Genomic DNA, 22,011 nt, shown 5'->3' with positions numbered 1-22,011 from the left:
TATATAGTATTTTACAAAATGTATATTTTGTAATATAATAATTTAAATCAAAGTAACAACTAACTAAAGTTTTCAAATAATTCTAGTGGAGTAAAAAGTACAATATTTGCCTCTGAGATGTAGTGGAGTATACTGAAGTACTGTAAGTAAAGTAAATATACCTCAGTCAATCTCACTATAAATGTCTCTCTACGTGTGTACGTGTGTAATCCACGTAACTCGAGAACCGTTCGCCCCACCAACTTCATATTTGACACACGCGTTCCACACCACTACAGGGAGTGCAGTGCCCGGTGTCGAGTCGGTCAGATACGCGGTTATCCAGAACCACCAGAAAATGCTCTTGTCAGGCTCTGCCAGTGCACCTAATGAGCCTAAATCCCCTCACCTGTAGATTCCATGACATTGAGATTAGGCAACACACTTAATATTTGGGCATGCCTGACACAAAACTCCATATATAGGAATAAAGGGACACAGAGAGACAGATACAGAAATCTCCATACTGTACATGGCATAAAATGGACACAGACAGATGGGTGGAACGGGTACTCTGACACGGGTACAACTAGCCAGGTGGGGCATGCATGGATCTTCAAATTCCATCGTTACTGAATCGGTGCTCTACAGCTGGGCACCGGTCTAGTTGTACTTAATTACAGTACTTGACTAAATGTATACTTTCCACTGACGTGTTCAGAGATTTGCCGCTGTGTCTACATATTGCCGCTGTAAATGTACAGTACAAGGGCTTTCAGACAGCCAGTGGTAGAGAAGAGAACTCTACGGGCAATAACATGGCCTGTACACTGTGAAATCCTCTGTGTTCATTTCACTCTGAGATTGTATAAATGTGACCAAATTTGTACACTTTAAAACTATGGATTTTACTGTGTTTATCCCACTGCTTTCAATCAACTGTAAACTCGCCTCAATCCTGCAGGATTAGGTCTTCTAATCTATTACTTCAGACCGCCGTCCGGACTCCCAGGAGGAGTTGTAGTAGGGGATTGAGGTTTTGTGAAGATTTATAGCCTGAATTTTCAACCAATTTCAATGGATTTCCAAAAATAGAATCTGTAAGTAGGTCAGTGGCTCAGGGGTAGAGTGGCCGGTAGAGCGGCTGATGGGAACCCAGTTCGATCCCGGGCTCCCCCAGAGTTAGTGTCGAAGTGTCCTTGGCCAAGACTCTGAACCCCTAATTGCTCCCGATGTGCAGGTTGGTGCCTTGCATGGTTTCCTCCGCCATCAGTGTATGGATGTGTGTGTGAATGGGTGAAATTGAATGTAAAGTTACTAAAAGCGCCTTGGATAAAGTGGCTGTATAAATGCACTTTTTTTAGGTTACTGGGGGGCATTGTCAAACACACAACTGCCATAGAGTCTGTTCCCCTTTTGTATTGTCTGCTTTACAGTATATTGAGACAATAAGGAAGCTGTGAAGAACAGAGTGTTGTCACAGTATAGACTGAATAGAGAATAATCTACCGGAATTTCATCCTAGGCCAACAAGGATTTATTCATGTTTGTTTGACTGGGGTCTTAACCACTTCACCACAAGGTTATGGTTCACCATAAGGTGACTTCATGTGATCCGACCTTCAGTATGAGCCTTCTTGAAAGCAAATGAGGCAGTACATTTATGAGGACCATGACCCGTTAAAACTAATCTTAAAACAATCTATAGTGTCATATGTGAGGCGTTAACAGTGCATGTGCCACTCGCTATCAAGCTGAGGTTTAGTTTTTAAGCGATCTTGGAGTGAATGTGAAGGCCATGACCTTTAAGGATTATCTTAGCAACAGTAATTAAACAGTGTGTTTTAGAAGCAAGTGAATCATGATTTACTAAGAGTTTTGCTGTTGTTGTTTTTTTTTCTTCTTGCTGCTGTCTCATTATTATTAACCTTAAGTTATCATGACTCAAAGGCCACTTTTCCACCGGTGTTGGTTGAACCGGTTTGGTTATTTTTTCCCGCCTAAGAGTGTTTTTCCACTGAAAATGAATTGGTTCAGAACCGTAAAAGTTGGTTTGCCAATATACCCACCACCAAGATACCCATGTATCTGTCTAAATACTTCCTTAATGTCAACATGTATCTGTCTAAATACTTCCTTAATGTCAACAAAGTCCACAGCCACAACACCAGAGGGAGTTCAACAAACCATGTGCAACCCAGATTCGGCACAAACAAGGGACTAAATTAATTTCGCTCCTATGCCACCAAAATGTGGAACGCCCTACCAACAAAAAATGGCCGCCGTTTCCGTGAAAGCACCACGGTTTGTAGAAACGGAACCAGTTCTAGAACCAAAGCAAAGCAAAGTAAGCAAAGTTCTTTGTTTACCCAGGGTGAATGGACTAAGCTCGAGATGCTTGTTTACAGCCAGACCCTGCTCATAGAACATTTCATGGTAGGGGTTCAATGCCTTGCTCAAGGGCACTTCAGCGGTGGTAATTTTAACGTGCCGGTCCGGGGATTCGAACTGGCGACCTTCCAATAACAAGACCGCTCCGCAAACTGTTCGGCCACCGCTGCCCCTGCACCAAAGTTCTTTTGGTGGAAAAGGAGCCCAAGATTGTTGCTTGCCATGTTGATGATGGAGGAACTGAAACTTGTTCGGGACTCATTTTTAAGTCTCTCAGGACATGTAAAGAACATCAGCTGTAAATTTGTAATTTAATTATATTTAGTGTCCCCAGGGGTGCAGGTGGCCGGGTGGTTAAGGCACATGCTGCATGGGCCCTGGTTCAATTCCCGACCGGGCCGGCAGACCCCTGCTGTGTGTCACTCCCTGGCTCTCTCTCTCTCTCTCTCTCTGTTTCCTGTCTCTCTACACTTCGGGCTATCAATAAAGGCAAGAAAAGCCAGGAAACAAAACAAAAACGTTTGTCCCCAATTTTCAATTCCTGTTCCAGTGCGAAAACATTATGGTCAAGGTGAACGACTACTTCTTCGGCATCCTCAACATACTGTATTTTAACAGTCTTAGTTCTTTTTAAGCAGGCATACCTGCTTCTGTACACCATGCCTAATGGCCAGCAGTCAGACTCTGTCACTAAATTGGCGGTAGAGTAGAAGTCTAGAACAGTGGTTCCCAAACTGTGGTGCGTGCACCCCTTGTGGTGCGCGGGCGCCTTCTAGGGGGTGCGCGACATGAAAAGGCTAATGGTGGTGCTGCTATGGTTTTATTTTAAATATACTAACATTATGCCAATATATGGCAAGTATATGCAGAATATAGCCTATATGCTGCATATAAATGCCATATTCAGATTCATATATGTGCATATGTGGATAAATAGGAAATGTATGTCTCTATATAGCAATATGCAATTTATATTTCCATGTCAGGGGGTTTGTCAGCTAGGTCAGGAGGTAACAGGGGGTGCATGGCCAAAAAGGTTTGGGAACCGCTGGTCTAGAACAGGGGTTCTCAACCCGTGGGTCGCGACCCCTCGGGGGGTCGCCAAATTATTTTAGGGGGTCCCCAAATTATTTTAAAAAAAAATTAAAAAAATAAAGATTTTTTTTTAAATTTTATTTTCACGATTTTTCAAAAATAGCAGACCTACAAGCTCGTAGCGCGCCCGGCCAAAAACGTTGAGAACCCCTGTTCTAGACCAGGGGTTCTCAACGTTTTTGGCCGGGGACCCCCGGAAATGCTTTGGCAATGTCTCGGGACCCCCGCCCCGCCCCCTCCCTACCCCCAATATAAATTGACTGCTACAATAACCTTAAACCATTTTGGGCGGGAACCCCTTTTGATGTTTTAAGCATTGTTATAATTTAGCTATTGAAAAATAGCAGATCTACAAGCTCATAGCGCGCCACAGAGTGGCGCGCTATGAACTTGTAGGTCTGCTATTTATTTTTTTTGAAAATATTTTAAGGACCCCCTAAAATAATTTGGCGACCCCCCGAGGGGTCGCGACCCACGGGTTGAGAACCCCTGGTCTAGAAGACAGATGTGTTACGAAAAGAGGACACACGTAGCCATTCAGTCATCTCTTACTCACCGACATATCCGTATCTGTGACTGCCCGGGGCATTCTTGGTGGGAGCTGGGGTTTTATTGGGTCCCGTTTCAAGGTGTCATCATCACAGGCCAGTGACACCTTCCTAGGGCTGCCTTCCCAGTCCTTCTCCCGGAGTGTGAAGTCGTGGTGTGAGTAGGCGCGGTACTCTGTGAGCGGCCTACGGCAAGTGTGCTGGGCATCTTCCCAAGCAGGACTGGTCTCCGCTGCAGGGTTGCTCCAGCGCTGGTGATGAGTGGGAGTTGCTCCGCCGGGCAGAGACATCTTCTCCGTGCCCCGGCCAGGGGTGCATGCGTTCTCCTGGGCAGGTGGGAGGGTGGAGGCCCTGCCTGGGCAGAGCCGCTTGTCTTGTCTGTAAGGCACATCCAAGTAGGCAGGAGCAGGAGCTGGGCTCACAGGACTTGGTGGTGGAGGTTGCACTAAAAACGAGAAGAGGGGTGTGTGTGTGTGTGTGTGTGTGTGTGTGTGTGTGTGTGTGTGTGTGTGTGTGTGTGTGTGTGTGTGTGTGTGTGTGTGTGTGTGTGTGTGTGTGTGTGTATGTGTGCGTGAGCGACAGTTCACAATAGACACCCTTAATTCTGACCACATACATTTGTTTTTATTATGTAACACAGAGGAATCCCAACATTACCTGTGTAGCTGAAACTTTTTTTCCTTCCTTCGTTTTTTCCACCGACTTTCTTTACAACCCTATGGCCCCTTTTGACAGCTGGTTTGAGATCTGTTGATATGCCGTTAGAATGGACACCCTGAAAAGACCGACATTAAGAGTACGTGAGCGTTGCGCTTGGCACAGACATGCGCAGAGCAAGTTCTGTCAGGAACTCCCTGACAGATGGCCAACCATCAGTCGGTCTCAGCTCCTCCATGCTTCTATGCTCAACCTACAGCAGGGGTGGACAACTTTGACGATGGAGAGGGCCGCTATATTTCCACACTCACTCCATAGGGCCATACAGTATATTACTGTCGTCGCAAAAATAGCCGATCTACAAGCTCAAAACGCGTCGCGCTGCGACACGTTTTGAGCTTGTAGATCGGCAATTTTTGCTATATTCGAATTGAAATGTTGAATTATTTTTTGCTATTTTTTAATTGGAATCCTGAAAATTAACATTTTTATGTAATTTCAAATGCCTTTAAATAATTATACTTGTGTTGAAGCAATGAGCTACTAATTTAGACTGAAGTAATAACAGCGGGTCATGTTTGCGTGTTGTGGAATTGTAACAGCTGAAACCAATATTATATCAGTATTCTGACATTAACCTGAGGGCCACATTAAGTAAAGGTGGGGGCTGCATGTGGCCGCCGGGCCGCCAGTTGCCCACCCCTGACCTACAGGTATCACATACTCACTTCATAATAGAACTCCCTATTTAAATGGGGATGTTGCATGATTGCTCATTCCTTGCTTGCCTTTTGCTACTGCCTGCTTGCGTGTGTGTGTGGAGATTTTATGGATTGGAGCTGGAGTGTGGAGTGTGTAATACTAATATATGTCATGTTCATGTATGAATGACCTGAGGAACTGATAAACAGTCTCACACACACACACACACACACACACACAAACACACACACACACACACACACACACACACACACACACACACACACACACACACACACACACACACACACACACACACACACACATTTTTCTCTCTCTATACACAAGGCCTAGAGGATTAAGGGGGCACATGATTGTGCCCCTTTCTGTGCCATCTGCACCGTATTAAAACGCCAGTCATCATTTGTTAAGTGATTGTATCATTCAGGCTAGACACAAGCTGTCTTTACTGCGCCAAACGGGCGGCAATTCAGTTGTTTGATTTACTAGCTGCTTATGCATACTATTACATTGTGAGTACATTCTGATGCACTCACTGGGTCTTTCTGTCTGCTGTTTGTCCATTCTGGACATGACGTCCATTCCTCATAGCTTCCAACAGTCTGCAAATCAAAATGAAATGAAAAAATGAGCGGATTTGTTTTACAGTACATGTACTGTAGGTGACCTTGGACATGCTAGTGTTTATTCTCCATTTACCGGAAGAGGTGGAGGTTTGTCCTTCTTCTTAGTGCCAGTGTGACTGTGACGGCCTTTACCTGCCTTGGTTTCTGCTCTGTGTTTGGTCTTCACAAACTCTGAAACCGTAAACCAGGTTATTGAATAGGTTAAACCGCTATTCAAAGGTAGCAAGTCACTGCGAAGGTGGAAGAGAACCCAAAATATGCTAGAGAACTATTCGGAGACAATCATACTTTTGGTATACGCGATCTTCACACCGCCCAAAAAGCTTAATTTCACTGCTTTAATCTAATTATATAAAATCAATTAATAAAACATTTTCTTCTAAGTTACTGCCAGCAGACCTAATAAAGTTGGTTGTTTGTCACTCAACACTGCCCTCCAAGGCCAAGGAGTTGTAACTGTCTAAAATTAGATTTCTTGTCAAGCAAAAAAAGTATGTAAAACAGTAGGGGTAGAATATAAATTAGAAAAAAGGAAATCTAAATGGAAATTGTAGTTATTGTAACTAGTTATAGTTATTGTAAGCCTTGGAGAGGCATGTGGCCCATGGGTCATGCAGGATCTCCTGTTTATATAGCGTGAGGCTGAGGCAGCTTGAAGTAGGCTACAATAACAAGGCAAACACATCCCCAGGATTTATTTTACTCCCAATCCCACCCGTGGTGACCCGGCCAAGGATCGAACCCTATCTGACCTCCCAATCTCAGGGTGGGCACTCTTACCACAAGGCCTGCAGTTGTTTGACTGGAGTTTTTTTAATAGCATAGAGCTTTTTGCATGTGAACTATTTTATTTCTAATTTCTGTCTCTGGCTTATATGCCATCAGCTCTCATGTCGCGAGTCCAAAATGAACGTGGACAGAAAGATCAGATTAACTCCCATAATCCCTTCACCCCACCTGTTTACCTTCATTGTGATTGTTCACGATGTGGGCTAAATCCTCCGGGACACCGGCGGGCTGCGAGAGTGAGGAATCACGGCGGCGGTTGTCTGATGTGGAGGGAATTCACATCAGACATTTTAGATTTATGAACTTTAAATAAACACGCATATCAAAGACTTTATATCTCTGCTTTCTGGAAGAAACCACCTAACTCCAAAATGTCCGGTTTTTCAGGAAATGACAAAACATCCAGCTCAAGTGGAGTTAGGAGGTTTTTGTCAAAGCACTATTTAATACTTTTTTTCACCAACGCACAGACGTAAGGGTGTTCAATAGCACTGATTTATGAAAAAATAAGATGGCTGAATGGATGGAGTTAGCTGGTTTGACAGATAGTTTGAGGATGCGTGCGTGCGTGCGTGCGTGCGTGCGTGCGTGCGTGCGTGCGTGCGTGCGCGCGGGTATGTTGAGGCCGGGTGCAAATTGATATCAATGTAGGTGTTAAAGTTTGTAATGAGTGCAGATTATTTACTATACTATAGATGGTCAGTGGTCTGCACTTGACCAACAGAATGCCCTATATGGATAATAAAGTCACCCTTCAACCCTGTAATAATCTGGTAAACTGCATGGGCTGATCCAAGTGTGAGACAACAGATGAATTTTGCCAATGACACTAAAGGCTTTTTAAAACTCAACTGAGGGGAGTGGGAGTGCCTTGGAATTTTCTTAAATGCACCTGTTGTCTCACACTTGGATTACCAGTTTACCAGATTATTACAGGGTTGAAGGGTAGCCCACTGTACTACAAGGGAAGGAACTTAAATATGTTTACCTACTTTTGAACCCTCTCCAATGAGCACCTGTTTTCAGTTTCTCTATTCAAATCATGCAATAATCTCTTAAATCATCCAGAACAAAACTAATACAACCGTGACGACAACAAGGTTACTCTAGGGGTCATTTCGTCACACAACAAGCTCACAATGCGTTGTGGATGCACTGTGTTGTGAGCTTGTAGATCGGCTATTTCTGACATGCAACACTGTTTCACGATTTATACTTCAGTCACATGTATGCAATCCTGTTGTTGTAGTCCTTTGGTAAGTGAATCCATTGCTCGTTACATTTTCTTTAGCCCATGAAACTACACAAGAAAACATGTTTATTCTTACCCAAAGCTTCATTATCTGATGCCGATTTTGAAATATGTGTCCTGCAACAAAAATAATCACACTTGTGTAAAGTGAGGGGTGCGCTTATCATCATACATTATCATACATGATCACATTCCGGCCAATAACCTTTGGCGTCCTCACTTTTTATCCTCACATTCCGTGCTCAGCCAATCAAATCATCGCTATGGGGTACACACAAACGCACTCGCCCGTGGCTTCCGCGTGCGGTTAGGGTTATGTTAGTGGGATTATTAGGATGCTGGACTAATACTGCACACCCGGCGAGGGGAAAGGTGTTGAGTCTATTGAGCACTTTAAATTGATGGGGCTTCAATCGGCTTAGTTGAACTACCCCAAAGCCATAAGCTGCCTTATGCTGGCCCAACAGTCCACAGGGTCCCCTGCTTTACAAAAACAAATTAATCAAACAGCTACATACTGTAGCTATGAAAACTGAAAAGGCTGTATAGTGTACATGTATTGTGTTTGCTAAATAGCTTTTCCAATAGCATACATGTACTGTGTCCCAATACATGATCCCAGTTATTTGAACAGAGCATTGTATTGGAAAAAGAAACTAAACAAAAGACAGATGCTCTAGTGAAGCTGAGCGTGCGTACCTAAGTACAAGACCGTTGGTTCATGCTTAGGAGAGACTTAAAGTATTAACCCTAGCAAAGATAAATAGGGTGCCTTTGCTGCCATTCTATCCATGCATGGGACAACACTCTCACTTACATGGATGATATTAAGGCTTTTTAATTTTCTCCCAGTTATGAATATTGGCATGATTCTGGATCCATACTAAGGCCTCTTGCACACTCCAATGTAAAACAAACATCCTCTAGCATTTATGAACCAACTAGCCCTGATGAAGACTGTATAGGTCGAAACATGTCGGTTCAATAAAGTTTTCCTCCTTTTAACATTAAGTGTGCCCGGATCTCCTCTTTTCTCTATATCAACTAGCGTTTGTATTTGTAAGGTATACAGCTAAACTGGTGGCTAGTAATGCCACCAATAAATAGCGTCTTAGCATTATAACTCTTACAATTTTACAGTCTACGCTAAATGTAAAAGTCAATATAGCTTCCATCATGGCAGGGTTAACAAAAGTGCAAATAATACTTGTATCACTGTGAGCAGATAATAGGCAGTACCCCCCCCCAATTTATCTCATGATCACAAACTATCTTAATTATATTGTAATCTTAAGGGGATTGATGTGTAACACAGTATTATTGGGATGTCCTGATCACATTTTTTGCCTCCCGATCCGATTCCGATCATTTGAAAATGGCGTGATCGGCCCGATTTCCGATCAACCGATCCGATCGGGACAACCCTAAACTCCACCTCTCTTTGTGTGTCCATCGTATGGTAACTCACCTTCGCTTCTTCTTTTTCGAGGTTCTACCTTGTGACTGACACGTCTCCTGCAAGTCAATGCATTTAAAGGACAGGATTCAGCTTCATCTACTCTACAGTATGCATACAGTAACATTATTGCCTTTTACTGATTCATTGATTGTTTAATACAGAATAAGGACTTTGGAGTGGGCTCTATTATAAACATGATAACAGCATACTGCTGTGCACACACATCAGATTGTTGGAGAGACCATATAGGGAGAGAGACGTCACTTGGATGTATGATCACAAATTATGGGTAATATTGAGTAATGTACAGTCTGTTGTTTGTGTCTGGTATTGGTTTGATTGTTTTTGTCTTTTTCTCCTTTACTAGAATGGATCCCAATTTAGCATGAAATAGTTTTAGGATTTTATATACAATTGAATTGGTTAGCATCATTATTAAAGGAATTAATGTGGAAAAGAATATGTTGACTGTTGATTTGTCGATCCATATTTTGAATATGCTTGGTGTCCTGAGAAGCCTGGCCTCAACACCAGCTGTCAAGTCAACTGGCTCATTATCATAATTCCATAATCAGATTAAATTGTGTATGTATAAGCTGGTCCAATGGAGGTCCATCTCCCTGTGGTCTATGGGGAAGATGTTCCATGTGATTCGATTATACTATAGGCCAGGTGGCGTGTGTCTAATAATGATAGTTTGTATGTTTGCGATGTGTGACCATTTGTTTATTGTTCATTTCGGATCCCCATTAGTCGTCATCACTGTAGTGAAGACTATTCTTCCTGGGGTACACAGGGGGTCCACCCTTTGTTATTAGTTTCAGCATGCATAGTGTATATCAACAGTTCTCACAGTGGATTCCAGGGACTTTTGGGGTTCTTTCAACCCATCTTGGGCGGGAACCCCTTTTGGTGTTAGCATTATGTTATGCTTTAGCTATTGAAAAATAGCAGATCTACAAGCTCATAGCGCGCCACCGAGTGGCGCGCTACGAGCTTGTAGATCTGCTATTTTTGAAAAATCGAAGAACGACTGACATATAAACATAGCTTTTTCAGAAAACTGTCAGGATGTAGAAGACATTTTTAGAATCTGATCTCAGGTCAAAATGGGTTCACCCTGGGGACCTCTGCCCGGGGGAGGGCGCCCACACCCGGCCATGCACTACCAACGAACTCCGGGGCGCACTTCCAGGGAGACCCAAGCACCGTGGGACGTGGGTCCCCGAGTACCCACCCTTAAAGGGGTCTAAATTGACCCTTACAGGTCTGTAACTCTGACAGTATACAAATGGAACCAAATGGTCCGAGTTACGGGGAGACCTTGAACTGTGAAAGGTTTGAGAACCGTTGGTGCATGATAATTATTGATTCACAAGTTGTCTCACTTGGTTCTCACCATAGAGATGGAGCGGCGAGAGCCCTGCCACTTGGTGCCGTTGTCCTCCAGGAGGACTGCCGGGCTGCAGGAACGACTGCAGGAACGACTGACGGCACGGCTGGCGGGACGGCTGGAGGAGCGGCTGGGGACCACGGGGTAGGCCTGGCCGTCACTGGAGTCCTGCACAACCTCATACAGGCTGTCCATTGAGCCCTCCTGGACACAGTAAGGCATGGATGTGTTCATAGCAATAATATCAAATAATACAAAATCATCAATCGTAGTATAAATAAAATCATCATCATTTTGTCCCTACACCTTTGGGGTCGTTTTTTGAGCTTGTAGATATCTGCTACTTTTGCTATTTTTGAATTTGACAGTTTTGGACATATATACCGATAGAGACGATGTGTAGGCATGTGCGTGTTTACCCATAGATGGAAAGAAACACATAGCCTAAGCCTATACACGTGCACAAAATGCACACGTAAAAACAGAAACAGAAACACACACAGACATTCATATTTGAAAATGTCCAGGTCAAAAACTTTCGAATAGAATTCATCCAGGACCATTAAATCAAATCACGCTACTCTGCCAGAGGGAGAGGGGCCTTTACTGCTTCGATGATTTTTTTGAATGGATTTCCTTGGTGTAATCAGGATCAGCGCTGACTGCCATGAACATCACGCAGGCTCATATGGGGAGACTCATTCAGGGAAATCCAGTGAGGTCAGAGCACGGTGAATAGCTTACACACCTTCAAAAGATCACGTTTTAGAGGGGAAAGAAATATGACTCTATGTTCAGTCAACCATGTAGCCTATTGGTAATTTAAATGGTAGACTATGACTTAGTTTAGTCAGCACTAGTCGGCACATACTGTAAATATAATCTTCACTTATATTGGATGTTTTTGGATTTGTTAACCTGGTACTGTATATAAAAACACAATTCTCTTATTCACATAGTGGCCATTTATCATTTTGCTTACGTCATACTGAGGGAGAGGGGTGACACGTATTACATAAGACTGGAAAAAGGCTGAATATTGTCAATGAGGTTTTTACATCTGACATTTTGCTTATAGTGCGCTAAAGTCTAATTTAGTTCATTATGTATTACAATTTATTTCTGCTTCATTCCTTCTAAGAAAGTACTCTATTAGGCCCATGCGTGAGAAATTTCTCTCTGTTTTATACAACCAGTGTCTGGAACAAGGACATGGAATTTAAACGCAAAGAGTGGGTACGTTTGTCATGTATGGACAGTTTGGCAAAATATGGACGTATGGGCGATGTTACCCATTAACACTGCCAGAGTTTGCATTCATCTGACACCTATTCAAATGGTGAATATAGTAACTTCATTACATACCTCTTCATAATGTTATTGTTTTCCTGTTTTATCTCTTCTGTGACCTACTAGCAGTGCAGAAGGCATTGTTTATATAATGCTCTCAGTGCTCTGGGTAACATGCCGTTGTACGACAAAGTATAAATCTGGCTTATGAGTAGATGCCCATCACGATCACGTGACGCGGAACAACAACGAGAGGTCAATCACAAGTGAAATCACTATCCAGCCCTCTGTTGTAAGGACAGTAAAGAAGCATTGTGACCCTGTGCATGTGTTGATGATGAGGAGGAGGAATGTATTTTGTATAGCACTTTCCCAGCAGCGAAGTGTGTGTGTGTGTGCATGTGCGTGTGCGTGTGCGTGCGTGCGTGTGTGCGTGCGTGCGTGCGTGCGTGCGTGCGTGCGTGTTCATGTTCATATACACATAGTATAAACTTTCCTTAATGATTATATCTGATTACAGTATTTATTTATGATGTATTTTCTCTATTATTAAGGTTATTGTAGCGGTCAATTTGTACTGGGGTGGGGAGGCGGGGCGGGGGTCGCGAGACATGGCCAAAGCATTTCCGGGGGTCCCCACTTCCCCGCCAAAAACGTTGAGAACCCCTGATCTAAAGAACGACAGTATCTGTTTGTTATTGTCTGCATCCATCCATGTGTTATAATAATAATAATGGATTGCATTTTAAAGCGCTTTTCTATGCACTACGTGCTTACTCAAAGCGCTATACAATGGTCCATTCATCCATACATTGGGAGGTGAACGTCCTCACTTCCCACATTCACACACCAATGGTGGCAACCACTGGAGGCAATGTGAGGTTCAGTGTCTTGCCTAAGGGCACTTCAACATATAGACAGGAGGAACCGGGACTCGAACCGCCGACCCACGGGTCATTGGGCGACCGGCTCTACCTCCTGAGCCACAGCTGCCCCGGAATGTGTTGTGCATCCTAATACTATGCATGGATGCAACATCCAAATGACAGTACATGTGAGGCATGGTTGCGTGGGCAATGGGCATGCATGACGGCATCAGAAGGACCATTCTGTACGTGTGATAACGCATACGGTAGGAGTAGGCTCCGCTATACTGTTGTAATATGCTACATAGAGTAATAGTATTCTAAAAGTTCAAAGCAGCAGGCAACTGTATTGTGTTGGCAGGCTGTAAAAAGAAAAATCACACCGTGTGAAGTGAGGGGCGCTCGTATCATTGTATATTTCACCGTGACGTAAAATAGACACTGTCTTTTTGCTCAGACATTATGACGTAAGATTCTCCATTCATTGTCAATAAGGAATTTAATGTTTGTGTAGGACAAAGTTTCCTATATTCACTAAAAGCTGAACATAGGAGGGGCTGGCACCCCTCAAAAAAGGGTCATAGTAGACTTTTGTATCGTGTTCAGCTCAAACCTCCACGTGCTCTATTTAGAGTTAGACACTGCGTACAACTGCACAACTTTGTTCACTTACATTTTTTGCTAATGGTACATTGTTACGAATGCCTTCGTAACAATCTATTTAACAAAAGCATTTTTCTATCAATATGTTGTGGGACATTCACCTACAGTATTATGTATACAAGGTATCTGGTAATTTCTCCCACAACTGCACACACAGTCAAAGCCATAGGCCTACAACAATATGCATTGAGTTAATTTATGCATTGATTGATTGATTGATTGAAATATTTATTAACAGTTTGCAGAATTACAGTACATTTCAAGCACAAACTCAATACAAAGGCTGTTAACTGTGAGTGGACGACCCAATTAAGCATTACACTTGTTTACAAGAGGGTCCACCATGTTCAATTCATCAAAACATTTAGAGACGTACAAAGAACAGAACAAGAATTCATCATAATGGAGGTAAAAAGAGAAAAGAAACATATTTGTCTCTGAGAGTGCACAAATGGAACCAAATGTTAAATTAACACTGATGGTTTTACTGTGTACACAGACAGGTTAAGCATGAGACAGAACGGATAGGTCCTTACCAGTGAGAAGCAGAAGAGATTCATCTCGGATAAACTGTTTCTCTATATTCCTTATTCCTTGAGGTGTTTACAAGCCAGTATTTGCAAACTGTGTGTGCAGTGTGCTGAGTGACAGACAGACTGATACAGAGAGGGAAACAAGAGCCCAGCCCCGTTCGCCCTGATGTCTTCTCGGATTAATGCTAGAGTGAAATCCCTTCCCTAATCCAATAGATGGACCACCATTACTCTGTAAGCAAAGGCAGGCCTGACACAATCAAAACAAAACAAACCCACCACTGGGAGAAAAGAGAGGCATTTCAGTGACCAAGTTGACCAAGTTCATGTGGTCAGTGGATGTACTGTATGCGTTTGTTAAACTTTGGTCTTCAATTGCTGAAAATATGTTGTTGTTACTGTGCATGCGTGCGTGTGTGCTGTTCATGGTGCCGAAATGCATGCGTTTGGATACTTTTTCCAACAAGTAAATGGTAAATTGTGCATTTATATAATACCTTCATCAAAAGCGCTTTACAATTAGTAGACCTGCATTCTGGGAGTGAAGTGTAATTAAGAAATGATGGTGCTTGATGGACTTTACATTATATTCAGGATTTTAAAGGGAAACAGTGCAAAGAAGCTATAATATGAGAGAAATGGGGACAAAGTGGCATTCCGACGCACCGCCTTTCCGCGTGCGTGCGTGCGTGCGTGCGTGCGTGCGTGCGTGCGTGCGTGCGTGCGTGCGTGCGTGCGTGCGTGCGTGCGTGCGTGCGTGCGTGCATGTACAATCTCTATTTCTTATTCCTGTCAGCATATGTACAGCAGCATTCTTCTGGACCAGCTGGAGAATCTTTAAAGTTGAGAGACTTGTTTGGGCAGCATGATTGTAACGAATTACAGTAATCCAGCCTAGAAGGTAGCAATGTAGCAGGTTGTGTCAGATTCTTTGCAATTGTCTTACAATTCCAGGCAATGGTCCAGATTGCCAGCATGTGACACAGTGTCTAATATTTCGCTTCCTTGAGATGAGCAGAGTGAGTTAATCCCACCATTCCAAATGCATATGCCTCAAACCTCAGATCTGATCTCTGTGATAAGGATGGGCCACTCATGGGTGAATTGCTGATTTTTAGCTGCTACTCTCACTGACAAGAGATTAACCACGGATATAGGACAGTACTTCATTGTGTTTTAGCCCATTTTGACCTGAGATCAGATTCTAAAAATGTCTTCTACATCCTGACAGTTTTCTGAAAAAGCTATGTTTCTATGTCAGTGAAAAATAGCAGACATACAAGCTCGTAGCTATGAGCTTGTAGATCTGCTATTTTTCAATAGCTAAAGCATAACATAATGCTAACACCAAAAGGGGTTCCTGCCCAAAATTGGTTAGTAGCGAAAATAGAAGATCTACAAAAGCTCTGTGCTATTTTCACGGAATGTTTATATTTTGCCAAATGTTGGGGTGTTTTCACTCAAAGGTTTGCGGCTTCTTTATTCTTTATTACTTGAGCCTGGATAGAATCATACATACAGTCACTCATTGGTGAAAAATATCCATCAGAGTGCCGTGAAATATACTCTTTCTTATAAACAATCATCAACGTCAAAGAGCAATAGAGCATTCAGGCTTCGAATAGGAAGGAAGTCTTTACAGTATGGTGTGCGAGAGGGTTAACAGGGAGCAGGCTTATCTGGTTGTCCTGTATCTTCAAACCTGAGTTCTAATGAACCAGCTCCTAAAACTCTATGTCTGACCGTCACACTGACCGTCTAGTGACCCACGCGCTAGTAGGCCTTCAGGGGAAGGGAATGTGAAGTGTCAGTTTCTGTGCATGCATATCCCACATGTGTGCCAAGAGCATGCCATTCATCTAGTACTAATTCATAAAAGAAATATATCTCTGTCTACGGTACATGCCTGTGGCATGTCTTGTGGCATTTAGAAAAGAGCATGAAACTGAATCAAATTGCATTAAATCAAATTACATTGAATAAACATTGGACAATATTTTAAATTCTGTTTTTATTGGAAACATAGAGGTGTTTAATTAAAATACCAATGAAAAAAACATCTTTGTTGAAATCGTATGCTAGGAAGATAAACATCATAGCCTAGATATTACATTATATTTGTGCTGATTCAACAGAAGGTGAAAGGCAGAGTTGAATGCTGTTGTCTGTCACTGATTAATTCTCGTTGTCCTCCGGATCTCCACACAGGTCTTCATCGCAGCATTCAACGTCAATAGATGGGATGCAGAACTCCTCGCAGGTACGAGCAAGCTGGTCGTCTATACAAAGAATAACACAATACAAATTATATAAAAAACAAAAACAAAAACAAAAATGTTGAAAAATAGACGTCTTAAAGGACAACTTTAGTTTTTTTCAACCAAGGTTCATGTTTTAGGTTGTTATTAGAGAAAGTAAAAGATGAGTGTTCATTTTTCTTCATTTGCTGCTTTCTTTCATTTTAGGGATTTTAGCGGTTTTTGACAGGGGGGCGGGGGCATTCGAGCATGGGGCTAATATGTATTTATTTACAAAATATTAATATGTATTTATTTACAAAATATTATGGTGATTTCTTTTTTTATTATTTACTATAGTCCTAATATACCCCAGGAAATTACATCTGGTCACGGAAGATCACAGGATCTACTGAATGTGAAGGTAGCCTATTGGAGGGAAGCCACACTGTGTGTTATAGGCTCAATATGTCAGTTTGACACATTCAGTAGATCTCGTGATCTTTTGTGGCCAGATGTAATTTATTGGGGTTTAGTAGGACTAGAGTAAATAATAAAAAAATAAATCGCTATAAAAATTTGTAAAAAAATACATATTTAGCCCCATGTCAAAAAACGCTAAAATCCCTAAAATGAAAGAAAGCAGCAAATGAAGAACAATTAACACTCATCTTTTACTTTCTCTAAAAAAACTAAAGTTGTCCTTTAACCTTTTTTCTTTTACTAGATTATATTAATACTGCATTATGATTATAATTATGCACATATCATTTAATTCTGGAATGACAATGGTAATAGTAATGTACTTACTGCCCCAGTCAGTCATGCAGAAGTTGCTGGAAGCCGGGCACACAATAGTTGCCTTACAGATGTCATCATTTGCATCTTCACAGGTGTAGCATTTGAGCATGTTTACTGGAAGGAAGGCCAAACATATGTGAAAACAGGTTCCAAGGCATAATCTTGGTCATCGATCGCCTCTAATTATAACTTCTTCTTGTTCAAGAAACATCAGGTCACAGACAGTGGGGTTTAAAAATCACCATAAGACTGAAAGCAGCCCTGGCCGCTGTAGACGACTCATCACACGTTATTTTCTAATAACTTTCCTCTCAAATACATGTTCGATGAACGTAATAAATGTTAAAGTTACAAATGAAATAATTCAATTGAATAGCTATGCACAATAAAGCTTTATAAAGAAGGGAAATAACAATAATATATAGATTTTTTTTAGATTGAAATGTTTATTTGAATAAAGCAATTTTAAAAACAATAATAAACAAAAACATAATAACATGCAGTACCAAAATAATAAAAAAGTACTGTATATTCAAAAGGAGTGAGAAGAAGCATGGCTTATTGCTCCCACCCCCTTTCCATTAATACTAAATATCATTCAATAATCTATTCAAATACTACTACATTTCTTCACACATACACGTATTACATACACACACAAACAACCCACAACACTGTAATACTTCTTATCTAACTACAAGTGTACTCACCTGGCGTGCTACAGAGGAGGAGCGCCAGCAGTGCGGTGAGCAGTAGGCCTTTCATGTTGTCAGTGGTTGTTGTGAAGGTGAAGCGTCGAACGCCAGCTTTTATACTCGCACAACATCTATACCAACCAAACCAGTAACACACGAATACATTTCCTGGTGTATCGTCTGACTGACGAGAAGACATTCCTTCGTCTCAAATTCATTGTCCCACAGCAATGAGAATCAGAATAGTCACGTACAGTAACCGTGTGTGTGTGTGGGGGGGGCATGGAGCATAAGAATTGCATGTACGGTTGTTCTCATTAATTTATTAGTTATTTTTTTACAGCTGATCTGTTCTGTTTTTCAAGATGCAAAGACATTTAAGGGTGCAGCAGGCTATCATCATGCATACTCTTAGTCTTATGCAACAACATTTATTCAACTATGTGTTCAGTTTGTTGAGTGACACAAAGTATAAAATAGAAAAAGTGCCCTTCTGGGCACAGGTCTCCACCAGGAGGATAGGAGTGTGAGTGTGATGTTTGGCAAAATGTTTAGGAGCAATATAAACGTGTGTGTGTGTGTGTGTGTGTGTGTGTGTGTGTGTGTGTGTGTGTGTGTGTGTGTGTGTGTGTGTGTGTGTGTGTGTGTGTGTGTGTGTGTGTGTGTGTGTGTGTGTGTGTGTGTGTGTGTGTGTGTGACGTGGCTTGGCCTGTTGTAGCGCCACCATGAGGCTGATTTGAAAACTGTCAAGTGGTATTTCTTCCAAAGCCTAGTGGGAATACGCATGCACAGTTTCACCACAATTGGACGCTGCGTTGAGTAGTTGTGGCGATTTGTACAAAACGGGTACAAAGCGGGCTACTCCTGAAAAGTTTAGAAGCCAATCGTAGCCAATGAGGGTGGATTATGAGAAATCAAACAAACCCGTCTTGATCACATGACTATGGAGAGCATGTGTACCGATTTGCGTGAAATTTGGATAAAATCTGAAGGAGTAATATTAGAAAATGTGTTTTACATATGTCGGCCTCCTGGTGGCGCTATAAAGAGCAGATGTGAAAAATTCCAGGAAAAGGTTTTTCCTTGGCCTCTAGGGAGTTGGCATACAAAGTTATCCACAGATCCGTGCAGTTAGAGGTAAAAACACTTTTCGGCCAGTTATAGCGCCACCATGAGGCTGAGTTGAAAATGTTCATGTGGCATTTCTTCCTCAGCCTAGTGGGAATGTGCGTGCACAATTTCACGGAAATCACACAATATGTTCATGATTTGCAGCATTTTGTTTGAAACTGAACACTCCTGCGAACTTTGGAAGCCAATCTTAGCCAATCAGGATGGAGTCTGAGAAATCTGAAAGACCTGTTTTGTTGAATGGCTCTAGAGAGACTGTGTACCAATTTGCGTGATGTTTGGACAAAATCTGTAGGTGTACTGTCCAAAAACTTGTTTTGCACAAAGCGGCCTCCTGGTGGCGCTATAACAGACCGTTCTGGAAATTTTGGGGCAGAGGTTCATCGTTGGCATCCAGGGAGTGTGTGTGCAAAATTTGGCATTGACCGGGTTAACGGTGCCGGAGATTAGCTGGTCACAGACGGACCGACGGACGGACGGACGGACACACGGACGGACGGAGTGCAAAACATACTCTCTCCCCATGCCTTCGGCCTGGTGGAGACAATTAACCTTTTAGGGATTCAGGATCTCACACACTTTGATAGAACACAATGATAATTAACCATACTAGACCGGTGCCCGGCTGTAGAGCACAGAGTCGGTAACGATGGAAGTTGGAGATCCATGCCCCACCCGGCTATGCAATACCCGTTTTATACCCATATATGGAGATTTCTTTATGTGTCTCTCTGTGTCCCTTTATTCCTATATATGGAATTCTGTGCTGATTCTGGACAACGCTGTATCCGACCGACTCGACACCGGGCACAGCACTCCCTGTGGTGGTGTGGAACGCTTTTGTCGAATTTGAAGTCTGTTCTCGAGTTACGTGGATTACAGACGTACACACACACGTACGTCTGTACGTAAGTACGTACATACATACTGTACATACAGAGACTTTGCACATTTATAGATAGATGAACCCTATAGCATCCCTATTCGGGGGCAAACATTCAGCGAAAATAGCAGATCTTCAAGCTCAGAATGCACCAAGTTGCAATGTGTTGTAGATCTATTTTTGGAAGGAGCGGGCTTAGTATAGACCCCTGGGTGACTTCGGCCAATGACGTATATAGAGTTTAAGTGGTAATAAGGACACATATTGGCAGTTGTCAGGATCAACATCCTGCTGATCCAATCCTCTCTCTGTACCCACTGCACTGCCCTGCTTTAAAATATTATATATATATTTTTATAATAGTTCATTTAATGGGTAAGTATGATTATTTCTCTTGTCCCTGAGGTCAAAAGGTTAATTTAATATAACCCTGTCTCCGGGAAATGATGAGAAGCTTAAACGCAGGCCGGTCTAACCAGCGAGATCACATTCCCCTGCCACAGGACCATAGAGTAGAGAATGTTCACAGTAATGGCATAGTATCTCATGAGGGCGTTCCATGGACATATGATGTGATGGGGATTCGGCTTGGTACAACGCTCAGCTGATGCTGACGTCATTGAGTTACCATCACTGAGTGAGAGTAATATGAGATCAAGTCAGTAAACAACTGCTATTCTGATATACAAACTGAAAATATAATTAAATTGAATCAGCATCTATTGATGGTGTCCACTGTCCAGTGATGATACCATTATTGTCCTGGTACCCAATCTCAAAATTAATCCAGTACAGTTTGTAAATCACTCTCAACTTTATTATAGTATTTAAAGGAAAACGTTAACTAGGCTGCACACCGTATTTCTTATCAAAGTGAAAGAAAATAGAAAATAGAAATAGAAAACAAGGTTTATGTAGGTTGAAACGTTGTAGCCTAAAATTAATTTCAAGCTAAACTGTGTGCAGATATAGGCCTACCATCTTTCCTCTTTCACTATATATTAGGGCTGTCAAACGGATTAATTACCGCTTAAAAATTTGTCATGATTAATCACCATTCAAACTATGTCCTAACTATGTCCTATGTAACTAACTAACTAACAAACTATGTCCAAAATATGCCATGTGTTGTGGGAATGGAAAGATAAATGACAGAAGGCAGATTGTTTAACAAATACAGTGTGGTAGTATGGTGTGTCTCTGTCTCTCACCCCGTTGTCGTGCTACTGTATGTGATTTGAGCCACTGCCTATGTAAATTGTGCAGCCTTTTAAGGCAATAATCGATTTGTGTTTTTTCCCCCACCCAGATAGGGCTATAGGGCTATATAGTGCAGATTCGATAGGATTATGGGATGTATGGGGCGGGTCATCCAAGCATGCATTAATGTAGTTAACATTTTAATCTAATTAATTTCACAAATTAACTCGGTTAACTCAGTTTTTTTTTTTACGCAGGTGCATTCCCCTGCACTGCATTATCAAGGAAAAGAAAATATTGGCATATATGGGCCTTGATCTGTTTGTTGTCTTTCTAGAACTTCATAGTAGACCTTTCTCTCAAGATATATATTAGAGTGTATTCTATAGATGAAAGTAGGTAATCTTCTGTCAACATTTGACCCTTTGACATATTGAGAGGGACTTATCCCTCCCCTCTAAGTAGCCCAGGGATAATTCTTGCCATTCAACCATATAGTTACATTCATTTGTGATTATTATAGTTACCTGAATTCAATTTGAAAAGAACATGTTAATATCCCCACATACTGGTAGTCTGTTGCAGATATGCATTAATTGTGCAGATGAAACCTGTTTCCAGAAAAATAAATAATATTAAAGGGTTTTGGGTAGTGGTAAGGAATGGCCCTTCTACACAAATTAAGGCAGGCAACAGCAAACTTTAAAATGTAGACTACACAACTACACACTCATTTGGGGAACTATCCTAAACCTCAAGGGCAATTTAAGTCATTACCCATTATTTTCTTGATTGATTGG

General features: G+C 41.9%; 1 protein-coding gene across 2 annotated transcripts in view; it reads right to left on the bottom strand.

Annotated features, from left to right (window-relative positions):
* LOC306932261 (lymphocyte antigen 6D) overlaps window positions 1-18,149 on the bottom strand; it is a 78,641-nt gene extending 60,492 nt beyond the window's left edge. The window contains exons 1-3 of one of the 2 annotated variants that reach the window (XR_013791093.1): window positions 18,013-18,149; window positions 17,312-17,416; window positions 16,310-16,543 (exon numbers count right to left, since the gene is read on the bottom strand). Coding sequence is in view for 1 of the 2 variants with exons in the window: in XM_079513999.1 (XP_079370125.1) it covers window positions 16,440-16,543; window positions 17,312-17,416; window positions 18,013-18,067 (264 nt within the window). In the remaining variant the exon portion in view is untranslated. Of the gene's footprint in view, window positions 1-16,260; window positions 16,544-17,311; window positions 17,417-18,012 lie in introns of those variants that run through there. The other variant, XM_079513999.1, reaches the window with a different exon arrangement.
* Window positions 18,150-22,011: the final 3,862 nt, after the last annotated feature.

This window comes from Electrona antarctica, assembly GCF_951216825.1.
Source record: "Electrona antarctica genome assembly, chromosome: 11".
In the NCBI taxonomy this organism is placed as follows: domain Eukaryota; kingdom Metazoa; phylum Chordata; class Actinopteri; order Myctophiformes; family Myctophidae; genus Electrona; species Electrona antarctica.
The sequence above is the reverse complement of the archived record's forward strand: the minus strand, read 5'-3'. Positions and strand labels throughout refer to the sequence as shown.